The 13172-nt window shown below is 37.6% G+C and overlaps 1 protein-coding gene across 5 annotated transcripts in view; it reads left to right on the forward strand.

Annotated features, from left to right (window-relative positions):
* SPEF2 (sperm flagellar 2) overlaps positions 1 to 13172 on the forward strand; it is a 68093-nt gene that overhangs the window by 19090 nt on the left and 35831 nt on the right. For 4 of the 5 annotated variants that reach the window (XR_005815514.1, XM_040542193.1, XM_040542194.1 and 1 more), the window contains exons 8-14: positions 25 to 213; positions 1377 to 1564; positions 3332 to 3500; positions 7503 to 7722; positions 8254 to 8384; positions 8598 to 8667; positions 12901 to 12974. Coding sequence is in view for 3 of the 5 variants with exons in the window: in XM_040542193.1 (XP_040398127.1) it covers positions 25 to 213; positions 1377 to 1564; positions 3332 to 3500; positions 7503 to 7722; positions 8254 to 8384; positions 8598 to 8667; positions 12901 to 12974 (1041 nt within the window). In the remaining 2 variants the exon portion in view is untranslated. Of the gene's footprint in view, positions 1 to 24; positions 214 to 1376; positions 1565 to 3331; positions 3501 to 7502; positions 7723 to 8253; positions 8385 to 8597; positions 8668 to 12900; positions 12975 to 13172 lie in introns of those variants that run through there. The other variant, XR_005815515.1, reaches the window with a different exon arrangement.

Genomic DNA, 13172 nt, shown 5'->3' on the forward strand with positions numbered 1-13172 from the left:
TTTTTATATGTACATACATTTTAGGAGGCTTACCGAGAGGAGCAACTTATTTACAGACTAATGAGACAGTCTCAGCAGGAGCGGAGGATTGCTGTTCAACTCATGCATGTTCGACATGAGAAAGAGGTGTTAAGGCAAAACAGAATTTACAGGGAAAAACAGTATGAAGATAGACGACTGAAAGAGTTCCAGAAAGCTCTTGATAGAGAGGCAGTAAGTGATTATTTACTCCCCGAGTCACTGTAGGAATGTTGCAGTACCTATCTGTGGAATTTGTATTGTCAACTGTTAGAATTTAGGCTTTTTCTGGGGTGATCCAAAGATGAATATATCACTTTTAAATATGTTTAAAGTTGCGGCTCAGTTAATGGACAGAACTGAGCAACTTAAAGTCTCATTTTGTTCTTTTCTTACAAAGTAATTTTAACTTTTTAGAGAAACATCTCTATATGCTGAGGTCAAAAGACAGTCTTGTAGAGACAAAATGACAGAAGATAGTTACAGAAAAACTTGTCTTAAGAATTACGTTTTTCATGTCCTTTAGGTGTAATATGCTACCATTCATTTTTGAAAAATGCCGTAATAAGGAATTTCAATCATGCATGCTAATTTCTACCTTGGATCTTGGAGTAGATTAATAAATTAAAAGAATTCATAATCCTGTGGGAAATTGCCAAGTGCTATGCCCACAGCAGGCCGTAATGTAACAGTAGGAATGTTACTTTGCTCCTGCCAAAAACAATTAACAGCTCTAAATCCATCAATGCAACTGGACTCCTATATAAGCAGCAGCCATAGCTATTGACTGCAGTGTTTCTGTAAGAACACTCTTGGCCAAAAGGAGCACACCGTCACAGGAGCTACTGCTATTTCTCTACAATGACCAGAAATCCTTCTCAAAGGTCAAACAGCATCAATAATCTCAAATTATTTGTATATCAGAATCTGATAAATTAAGTCGCTAGTCACATATTGTAAATGAGTATTCCATCATAGTTTTCAGTGAAACTAAGCCTTTATCAATGCATCCGCATTGTTCCTCAGGAAGAGCAGACAACGTCATTTCACGTTTCCCTGCCCCCCAGGCACCGAGTACATTCTTAATTTGTTTGTCATGAAAGAAGTGATATATTTCTCCTTTATTTTGTTATATTTTATCAGTTAAAAAGCAAACAAACTGGGACTTATAGAATGAAGTTTTTAGAAGTTTTTAGATTTTTGTATGTGTCAATGTTTGCTGTCTTTCCAGCTCTGGTGTAACTCTGTTTTCATTTATTGGTTTAAATGAGCAAGTTCGTTTTCTTAATCCGTGGTGATGCACTTCTGCAGTTTCGTTTTCTTTACAATCTCAAATGTACTTTTCAAAAAAATTCTAGGCTCTTGCAAAACAAGAAAAAATTGATTGTGAAGAACAAACTATCAAAGAAAGAGAACGTCATGAAAAAATTGCTGTTGGAAGAGCTCAGGCTCGTTATAAAAAGCATTATTCTATATGTTGGGAAGTGATCGACCAAATCATTGACTTGTCAACAAAAGTAGGAGAATATCGAATATTGACAAACAAGTGAGTATGTTAGCTGTCAGGCAAAACTAACAGGTGTTAGGTAGTTGTTAGGCTTAATGATTCATTCTGTTTTAAGCACCAGTAATGTCTTATGTAGATCCTCAGGTATCTTACAGGACAGCTTGAATTACTTTACATAAGAAAATTATGATATTCCTTTCATATGAGTATTCACTGATGTGTAATACAAGGTGAAATAGGGCTAAAGCCCTAGTGTAATTCCTTGAAAACTCAACCAACTTGAATCCTTAGCAAAGATTCACTAGTTCTACAGCTTGTGGAAGTACTGACTTCCCTTTTATATGAAGCAATTCCTTCGTTTAAAAGTTAGAAACTGAATGCTGCTCATCTCACGGTAGGTTGTTCCACTAGCTGAACGTTTCCCCACAGTAATATAAAGAGGATGAATTTCCTAATACATATCAACCTGCCTGGACAGTCCTGAAAGTAGCAACTTGGTCCAAAGTCTGGGTCCTACATGCTGTGATTCCCCCTTCTGACATGCCACAATTCCACAGGGCTTCTGAGAATGTCCTAAAAAGGCAGCAATCTCCACATGCCTTTGCTGTAATAGTGTTTCCAAAGCCACAGAGCAGGGCTTTGGATTGTCTGTTGCTCTAGTTCTTTCATTAGTATTCAGTGATTAGACGGTGGGGGGGCGTGTGATTAGAAAGTATACCAAAAACTTCCTTGCGTTTTGATGTAATTGTAGGCTAAATAATAAAGCCATATACATATGAAATATGTATGTCTATGTTTCAGGGAAATCATATAAATTTTGGCCCAGTGGGTACTGGATAAAATAGTCAGTCTAGACACAGTTTAGTTATGATTTCCTTGTCTGATACAGTTTATTCCAGAATAGGCCAGTGTCATGTTTGCTTGTACTGAGTAGTGAACAATATGTACAGATATCTGAAATATCTTTGCAAAATATGCATATTAAGATTGTATCTTTGTTACTGCCACTACCTATATGTTTTGTCAGTGTTTCTGCATACTTCATTGAAAAGGGTGCATACAGTATGTATTCAATTATTTTTTAACCACGCATGTAGTTTACTTAATGTTACAGCCCTTATCTACAAGCATTAATCAAAAAAAAAAAAAGCCAAAAAAAAAAGCTCTAAACTGATGTAATCCTATAACATTTTGAGCATTTGTCAAATTTAAGCTGGTTTTATATGGTTTGTTTAGCACTCATAGATGTCAGAGTCCTATCTATATTTTAGTAATAACAATAATTGCTTAATAACTTGGTACTATATGCAGTTTATCTTGTTTCATGTGAATATTGTTCCTTTCTGAAAGAAAGAAAAAGAAAAAAAAAAGAGTTTAATTACTTATATAATTCTGAATGAATTTTAGATTCCAGGAAAAATTGTATTGATTTTTGGGGAGGGGAGGCCTTACCCCATAAAAGAGCAGAGTATTTTGAAACAGGGAAATGCAGTTGTAGCAAAACTGTTACCACACATCTCTGCTAGACAAATACTGTGTGATGAAATGCTTCTGAAGATACCAAAACCTACAAGGGCCTACTGGTGTCATACAAGTAGCCACACACAGTGACTATTTTTATGGTTTCCCCCTAAAAAGCTGTAGTAATTACAGAAAACGTTATAAACCGTACCTAGTCTAGCATATCCCTATTTCATGATCGTAATTCTTGTAAATTTGGGTCCACTATTTTCAAACATCTAACTCTTAATTTTTGGCTTGGAACTCATTCAATTTTTTTGTTTGTTTCTTTGTTTTCTACTACAGCAAAATTCCATTGAAACTGATGTGTGATTGGAAGGAATTTTTTTTTAATGGAAAACCAATATATGAACAAGCCTCAATTCAGCCTTTGCCAAATGAACAAAGCCCAGAACAACTTGTAGAACTGAATAAAATGAGTCTGTTAGATGAAAAAGATTATGGTGAATACAAGGTATACCAAACTGATAAGACATAATGAAATATAATACACATTGATTGTTCATAATCATAAACATTTTGTTGTGATGTTACATTTTGTTCTTTCAGTAGTTTCTGATATCAGAATTTGATATGCATTTTCTTTGTGTTACATGAGATTCTATATGAAATACATAGCTATATTTTATGTTAGTAGCACTGGACAGCTGATACAATTTTAAAACAGTTATAATTTCATGCTTATATATAACATCGATTATATTTCTCTCCTGAGTTCATAGAACCAACAAGTAAATTGCAATGCAATGAATTTTAGTCAACTGGCATGTGAAAGTGTGGTTAATGCTACCATATTTAAAAATTCAAGAGGAAGTAGACAGCAAAAGCAAGTGAAAAGAAATAGTGTCTGTTACTAAACATGGTAGACTTAATTCTAGCAATTTTGAATGAAAGCTTTCTAACAAGATTTATTGGTTTGGGTGGTCTATTTATTTTCATATGGCAGCATTTTTAAATATTGTTATAAATGGCTGATGTTTTTGTTAACCTTCTGTTAGGATACAAGGTACCTTAAAACTTTTCCTCAACTTTAGGGTACACTATGTAATTTCAAAAGTGAAAGATGAAGAATGAATGTTGCCCTGTTATAATTAAAAAGTATTGTACAATATTTTCCAAATTACAATGTAACTGATGCTTTTCTTTGGGGGAAAAAAAACACACCAGTATTTTCAAATAATCTGTTTAACTATAATATGTCAAAATCATTACAAATAACCTGTCTTTGACTGTCTGGGAAATTATAACTACAATATACATGTCCTTTTACCCACCTCCTGAACAAATCGGTACATTTTTTTTGCAATGAGTCTAAATGTTTTTTAGGAGTTCGTGGTGAATGCCTGGCAGTTCAGTTTATTTTGTTTTCAATCTTAATATGTGCTTTTCTGATTAATTTATTTGTAAGTTACTTGTTCAGGCCATATCCACTCATGTAACGAAATTCATGATCATTCTCTTTAGGTGGAAAAAAAGAAAAAGCAAATATTCAACACCAAAAGGGAGGACATACAGGACAGATAGGGAGGAAACAGTTACTGGGGAACACTAATGAAAAATGAAGTTTTTCAGTCATAATATTGTTTGTATTACAGAGTCTCAGTAATCTTTCAATATAGGGTCACTGAAGATATCAAACATTTAAACATTTAGTTTAAAGCATTTTTTTTCATTACCAGCCTGTTTCAAATGCACATTCACATCTTTTTTTCCAGTCTTATGCCTCTCTGAATGAGTGTTCATCAAAAGCTGGTATCATATGAATTGTGTAAAATGGTAGGCACCAATACATACTTATGTCACCTGAAAACCTAAGTGAACAGCTAATTCCTTCAGAGTATTTCATCTAAACAAAAGTGTATTGGCAAGGCATTCTGGTAAAATTTATGCTGATTTTCTTCACCACAGAGGAAAAAGCGTGGCACAAGCAACTTGGCATCTCTCAAAAACAATAAGTTTATATTAAGAATGCTGACTAAAAGAAACATGGATGTTAAAAAAAAGAACAAAATAAAGTGCTATCAGTATGTTGTGCATTCTACATTAGACTGAGCTTGGAAATGTTTGGAAACAATCACATGATCACTTGTGGCTAATCACTTCATAAGTATATAAAATCCCCCCAAACCAAACATAACAGTAGGCCCTGTCCAAAATACCAAATAATTTGCAGTTACCATTGAGGGTGTTGACTGGCAGTTATATAACTCTGGCCTGAATACCTGAAACCTTGTTTCTAACAGATAAGCTACTTTAACCAAAGACAAATACAATCTAGCAATCTTTTAGATTGGAAAGAAAAAGACAAGAAATTTGAAAAGTGATTACTTCAAATACGAAACCCATTCCGTTTGGAATTCATTTTTTCTACGGGTTTGATAGAATTTAAAACAGTTGATCCATCTTTTCTCATAATTTTAAAGAGAATGATTCAGATAGAACAAGGATTTGATCTTTTAAGCATATCTTTTCCAATACATATTAAAAAGTACATTCTCTGAGATAGGTTAGAGAGGGGGTATTTTGCAACTCAAAAATATTTGGTTTTACTGATTAAAAGGTTGCATTTTAATTTATAGTAATAACAGATTATATGGTGTTAGTTTACCTAATGCATATATGTTCAAATTCATCACTGATCCAGTTCTGTTACTAGAAAGTATGCTATGGCAATATATAATTTATAATAGAATCATAAAATCATAGAATGGCAGAGGTTGGAAGAGTCCTTAGAGATCATCTAACTCCAACCCCCCTGCCATAGGCAGGGATGCCACCCACTGGATCAGGTTGCCCAGGGCCCCATCCAACCTGGTCTTGAACACCTCCAGGGATGGGGCATCCACAGCTTCTCTGGGCAACCCATTCCAGTGCCTCATTACCCTTACAGTGAAGACCTTCTTCCTAATGTCTAATCTAAATCTATCCTCTTTTAGTTTAAGATCATTCCCCCTTGTCCTATCTTTATCTATCCAAGTAAAGAGTCCTTCTCCTTCCTTTTGATAAGACCCCTTTAAGTATTGAAAGGCCTCAGTGAGGTCTCCCCAGAGCCTTCCCTTCTCAAGGCTGAACATCCCCAGCTCTCTCAGCCTTCCTTCATAGGAGAGGTGCTCCAGCCCTAAAGTAAATAGTAAAGTCAGGGAAAACAAACAAACAAACAAACAAAAAAAACTAGAACATGAATTTAAAACATTGTATTGTATTTCACTAGAACTGCGAATGAAACTAGGTGCTGCTGTTGATGTAATTAAATATTTAATTTATAGAATGAGACAATAGCTTACATTGAAAGGGATGCGGTTGTCATTTACTTCGACCTCTTTGCTCAAAGCAGGTCCAACTTCTAAATCAGATAAAGTTGCTCAGTGCCTTGGCTGGTCAGCTTTCAAATATTTCCAAGGATGGAAATTCCACAGACTCTCTGTGCAACCTACTCCTGTGCTTAACCACCCTCATTGTGAATATTGTTTTCCCTCATTTTTTTCTGTGTTGAAATTTCCTTACTGAAACGTTTGACTTTGCCTTACAACCCTTTATTGTGCACCCCAAATGAGATGACAAGCCAAAATCTAATTGGGAATATTACTAGTCCACATATCTTCCAGACAGCTGTTTATTACCCTTCAGTTAAATCGTAAGTGAAACAAGACTAGTATTATCCTGCATACTAGAATGTTGTCTTTTAGCTTGTCATAGCATAAACTGCACATGTACTTCATCATTACTTTCCTAGCCTTATAAGATGCAATAACACAGCAGCAAAAAAATATATTCAGTTCTTCTGACTATATCCTTCCATTCATATTTCTCCCACTGCAATTGTCAGTAAGAGACAACCTCATTAAGCTGTATGCTTGTAATTCATACCACTGATAAATTTATATTGATCTCAGTGCAGATGAACTGGAATTTTCTACTCAGTATTTGCTTTCTTTTCTGATTCATGTAATTCGGCAGGGGAGGGGGGAAGTTGTTAGGGTTTGGGGGGTGTTGTTTGTGTGTCTATTGACTGCATATTAGGCAGATAACTGTATTTGAAATCTTTCTCTGTACATATTTTCAAAGATTTCAGTGTGATACTGAGCAGTCTTGTTGCCCATTTTTTAGAACGCTGAATGGTAGGATAATGGACTTATATTCCACAAATATGCTACTGATTCATTCTGTCATATTGGTGAAATGACCTTTCATGTTTATGGCATTTAAAAAATGAATCTAGCAATCTGTAAAAATGATCGTAGGAGTACTCGTCTCTCAACTATTTATTAGTGAATATTAATAAACGCTTAGAGATAATGACAGTTATTGATTTTAACAAGGCTCTATTCTAAAAATATTTTATTTTTTAGTACTGTTTATATTTGGTTATTGTATATTTGTTTATATAATGGCATATATAGAAAGATGAAAGACAAGGCATATTGACAAATTGTTTCATAATTTGTCATTTATACAGAGTATGACAGGGGAATGGTGCCCAACTGAAGATAACAGTGAATACAAACCTCCTCGTAATAATAACATATTGGGTCATGTGCTTCGTAGACTGATGGAGATTTTCTATCCTCCAAAACCCAAATCTTCACTACCTGTATTTCCTTCTTTTCCTATTAAGGGATGCATTTTGGGAAAACTTTTTAGTGGAAAAACTACCTGTGTAAAGTTTCTTGAAAAAGGTAGAGTTCAGGTTTTTGTTTGTTTGTTTGTTTGTTTTTTACCTACATTTCTTTAAAATATTTAATTGTTTTTAAATCCAACTCTTAGAATGACATTTGTTTGGGCAAGTCCTTGCATTACTAATCCTTGAAACTCACATGCATCCATATTTTCTAGGAGTTCCTTGCAAGTCATTCATTCGTTATCTTCCAAAATAAGATAAAAACACATGAACTTCCATAAAGTGTTGTTATAGTATTACTTCTGCATTTCTTGAGAATTTAAAAATGATTTTGAGTTCTCTGAGGATTTTTTCTATAGAAGAGATTAGCAGACATCTGTGTGATTGTGGCAATATGCTGTATAGTGGTCACAGAGCAAAGGCAGTGGAAACAACTTGCATAAAAAGCCCAAACAAAAGGAACTATGCATTGCTTTGTATGTACTAGACTTTTGCATGTCTTCTCATCATTAATTTAATTTCAATAGTCATCTGTGTCTATGTATGCTCAACTCAAACTGTAAAACTATCTATTTTTTTCTTATGTTAGTTTGCAATATTCAGGTACTATCTGTTGATACTCTGGTTCAGAAGGCCATCCAAGCTTTTCTTAAAAATGAAATGATATGTGAACACAGCGTAATTTCACAGGAAGCAGAGAATTCTGTGAAACAAAATGAGGTAAGCATTTTTATTAATTTTTGTTTTGGGTACCACAGGGAAAAGAGAGTGACATGTGTAAGGAAAAAAGCATATTGTTTCAATTTCTTACTCATTTCAAACTTAGTTCTAAGTTTTGACTTAGAAGACTTCAAGACATATTCAATTCAGAGGTTTGGTTTTCTGTAATGTGTAGTTTCCTTTCTCATCATTTCTTTTCTTAATGGATACAAGGTCCAGAGGAACATGTCAAAATCATCACTACTGAAAGTTCTAACAGAAACATTTATCAATGGAACCAAAGGTGTGTGTGCGTGTATATATTATTTAATTATAATTTATTATAACTTAACTCTTATCTTGTTAAATTTAAATGGCAGTTAGCCTTTCAGTTATCCATGTCTGAGTTTTCACCGTAGTTTCCATTATGAATTTACTGTTTCCACACATTTGTAGTGTCTGAGAGCAGCAAGTTCAGGCTGCTCCACAAAGGAGGGTGAGCTAGGAGATGAGGACAATAATAAGTTAGGCAGGGACAACACTTTGCCAACAAAAAGTGAGGATATTGACTGAAGTCCGGGTCAGGACCAGGTCCAGAGACAGTGTGAACCTCAGTTTGGCGATAAGTCTGCTGCTGAAGTAAGTCTTGAGTCAAATCAGAAACTCAAGTCCACGGATGTGGATCAGGGTCAGAATCAAAGAGATAGAATACAGAGTGCTGATGTGGCTGTCACACAGCTTTAATGTATCACAGAGAAAGTCCAGGATGAGAGCTTCATCTTAAAAACACCTTCCAAAGGAAGGTGTTGAGGGTTGAGGGTGGAAGGGAGCTCTGGAAGTCACATAGTCCAATGTTTCTCCTTAAAGCAGGGTCACTATTGCAGGTTGTTCATGACCGTGTCCAGTTGGGTTTTCAACATCTCTAAGGAAGGAAACTCCACAACCTCACTGTGCAACATGTTCCAATGTTCCATAGCCTTTAGAGTTCATGTTTTATTGTTTAAATGGAATTTCATGTGTTTCAGTTTGTGTTCTTTTACTTGGCATCACTGAGAAGTTTCTGGCTTGGTCTTTACTTCCCTCCATCAGGTATTTATGAGTATTGACAAGATTCCGCTCAGGCCTTCTTTCCCCAGGCTGAACAATCCCAGCTTTCTCAGACTCTCCTTGTATGTCAGATATTCTGGGACCTTAATAATTCTTACGGCATTTTGCTTGACCTCCTCCAATATATCCAGGTCATTCTTGTACTTGGGAGCCCAGAACTGGACACAGCATTCCAGATACGGTCTCACCAGGGCTGAGTAGAGCTCAAGTTTGTCCTGATGGCAACATTTTTCTTAACATAGTCCAGGATGCTGTCAGCCTTCTTTGCTGCAAGGGCGCATGGCTGGCTCAGAGTCAGCTTGTTGCCCGGAAGGGCCTCTAGGCCTCTTCTCTGCACAGCTGCTTTCAAGACAGTTGGCCCCCTGTTTAAACTGATGCATGAGACTTTCCTTCCTATATACAGGACTTTGCATTTCCCTTTGCTGAACTTCATGAGATTGTTGACAGCCCTTTTCTCCAACCCATCAAGGTCCCTGTGAATGGCAACCACAACCACCTGAGATACAGAATCATAGAATGGTTTAGTTTGAAAGGGACTTTAAAGATCATCTATTTCCAACTGCCCTGGCATGGGCAGGAATACTTTTCACTAGATCAAGTTCCCAAAGCCCTGTTCAACCTGGCTTTGAATGCTTCCAGGGATAGGGCATCCACGGCTTCACTGGGCAACTTGTTCCAGTGCCTCACCACCCTCATGGGAAAGGATTGCTTCCTTCTATCTAATCTAAACAAACTATCTTTTAGTTTAAAACTGTTACCCCTTGTCCTGTCACTCCACTCCCTGACAAAGAATCCCTCTCCAGCTTTCCTGTAGGTCCCCTTTAAGTACTGGAAGATCACTATAACATCTCCCTGAGCCTTCTTCTCTCTAGGCTAGATAACCCTATCTCTCTCAGCCTGTCTTCATACAAGAGGTTCTCCAGCCCTTTGATCATCTTCATGGCCCTCCTTGTACTAATACATCCTTGTCCTTCTTGTGTTGGGGATCTGAAAGCAGCACTCTAGGTGGGGTCTCACGAGAGGAGAATAGAGGGGGAGAATCACCTCCCTCAACCACCTCCCTCAATGTGCTGGCTATGTTTCTTTTGATGCAGCCTGAGATATGGTTGACTTTCTAGGCTGCAAGTGCACATTGCCGTCTCATGTTGAGATTCTCATCAACCAGCACCACCAGGTCCTTCTCCTCGGAGCTGCTCTCCATGCATTCTCCTCCCAGCCTGTGTTTGTGCTTTGGATTGCTCCAGTCCGGATGCAGAACCTTGCCCTTGGCCTTGCTGAACTTCATGAGGTCTGCACAGGCTCACCTCTCCAGCCTGTCCAGGTCCCTCTGGATGGTATCTCTTCCCTCCAGCATGTTGACTGCACCACAAAGCTTTGTGTCATCTTTGTGCAGACTTGATGAGAGTGCACTCAATCACTCTGACAAAGATATTAAAAAACACTAGTCCCAATACTGACCCCATAGGAACACCACTCATCACTATTCTCCACCTGGACATTGAGACATTGACTGCAACTCTTTGAGTGCAGCCAACTAACCAATTCCTTATTTAACAAGTGGTCCAATTATCAAATCCAGTGAATTAGCATCTTTGTCCTCCAGTTTGCTCAGGACCCCTGGATTCATATCATCAGGTCCCACGGACTTACACACATTCATGTTCCTTAGATGGTCTTGCACCCAATCTTCTACAGTGGGCAGGACTTCATCCTCCCAGTCTCTGCCCTTGGATTCTGTTACTTGGGCAGTATCAACCACTCCTTCCAGTTTCATGTTGCTTGCGGACTTGCTGAGGGTGCACTCTCTCTCATCATGTAGGTCGTTAATGAAGATGTTAAACAGTATTGTTCTCAGAATTGACCCATGGACTACACCATTAATCACTGGTCATCAGCTGCACTTCATGTTCCTGATCACAACCTTGCAGTTCAGCCAGTTTTCAGTCCACCTTCCTGACCACTTCTCTAGTCCATACTTCATCAGTTTGTCAATGAGGATGTTAAGGAAGACAGTGTTGAACATCAAGATAAACAGCACACACTGATCTTCACTGATCTTCTTCCCTCATCCACTGAGCCTCTAGAAGGTTATTGTCAGGTTAGTTAAGCATGATTTCCTCTTCACGAATGCATGTTTTAACTCCTAATCATATTCTTGTCTTTAATGTGCTTGGAAAATATTTCCCTGATTATTTTGCTCCATCAGTTCCTGGGGACTGAGGTGAGGCTGACTAGCTTGTACATGACCAATTCTTCCTTCTTGCTTTCAGAGAATGATAGATTGGAAAAGACCTCTAAGATCACCAAGTCGAACTGCTATCGTAGCACTGCAAAGTCTACCACTAAACCATGTCCCTAAGCACCACATCCACTTGTCTTTTAAATACCACTAGAGTTGGTGACTGAACCACTTCGCTGCACAGCTTGTTGCAATGCCTCACAACCCTTTCAGTGAAGACTTTTTTTCCTAGTATCTAACCTGAATCTCCACTGGCACAACTTGAGGCCATTTCCTCTTGCCCTATCGCTTGTTGCTTGGGAGAAGAGACAGACCGCCCACCTTGCTATGACCTCCTTTGAGGCAGTAGTAGAGAGCGATAAGGTCTCCCCTGTGCCTCCTTTTCTCTAGGCTAAGTAACACCAGTTCCTTCAACTGCTCATCATTAGACTTGTTCTCTAAGCCCTTCACCAGCTTTGTTGCCCTTCTTTGGACTCTGTCCTTGAAGAGAGGAGAGACATTTGCATTCCTCTGGTCCTACGGAATCTTCCCCAGTCACCATCACCTCTCAAAGATAATTGAGAGTGGCCTAGCAATGACATCGGGCCAGCTCCCTCAGCACGTGTGGGTACATCCCATCGGAACCTGTGGAATCCTGTATTTGCAGTTTATTCAAATGTTTCTTAAGATGGTCCTTCTCCACCAAAAGTAAGTCCTCCTTGCTGCAGACTTTCCTGCTAATCTCAGGGGACTGGGATTCCTGAAAGCAAGTTTTACTGTTAAAGACTGAGAGAGAGAAGGCTTTAAGTACCTCAGCATTTTGAAAGTCTTTTCCAGCAGTTGGCTCATATTTTCCCTAGTCTTAATTTTGCTGTGGAGATATCTGTAAAAATCCGTCTTCCTTCCCTTTTCCACCAGACACAAGAAAAGATCTTTTCTCCGTGAAAACATTGAAACAGATTGTATGGAGAGGTAGTCTCCATCATTGGATGTTTTCGAGACAGGGTAAAAACCTGAGCAACCTGGTCTGACTTTTCAGGTGATGCTGCTTTAACCATAAGGTTGAACTATGTGACTTCTGGAGGTTGCTTCCAACCTGAATTATTCAATGATCCTATGTTTCTGATGATTGCACATACCTTTTATTATTTATCTACAGCAAGAAATATTATAGAAGTAAAAGCGTCAAACTTTATAATGTACCTATTTTAGGTAACTGTCCTATCAAAAACGATCCATCTGGTCAAGAAACTGAATCAGACAACAGTCAGAATGACCTGTCCAAGGTTTGTAGTTTGATTTTAGCTGCTACTATATAAAGATACTTTAGTTAAAATCTTATTAAACTACAGAATGGTGACACCATTTCATCATTCTGCATTTATTTGTTCACCTTACTGCAAGCATTTTCTGTATGAAATTTGGAAAGACATCTTATAAAAATCTATTCCTGTGTATGTTGGTTAGAGTTGTACATACAGCTA

This window comes from Cygnus olor, chromosome Z (assembly GCF_009769625.2).
Source record: "Cygnus olor isolate bCygOlo1 chromosome Z, bCygOlo1.pri.v2, whole genome shotgun sequence".
In the NCBI taxonomy this organism is placed as follows: domain Eukaryota; kingdom Metazoa; phylum Chordata; class Aves; order Anseriformes; family Anatidae; genus Cygnus; species Cygnus olor.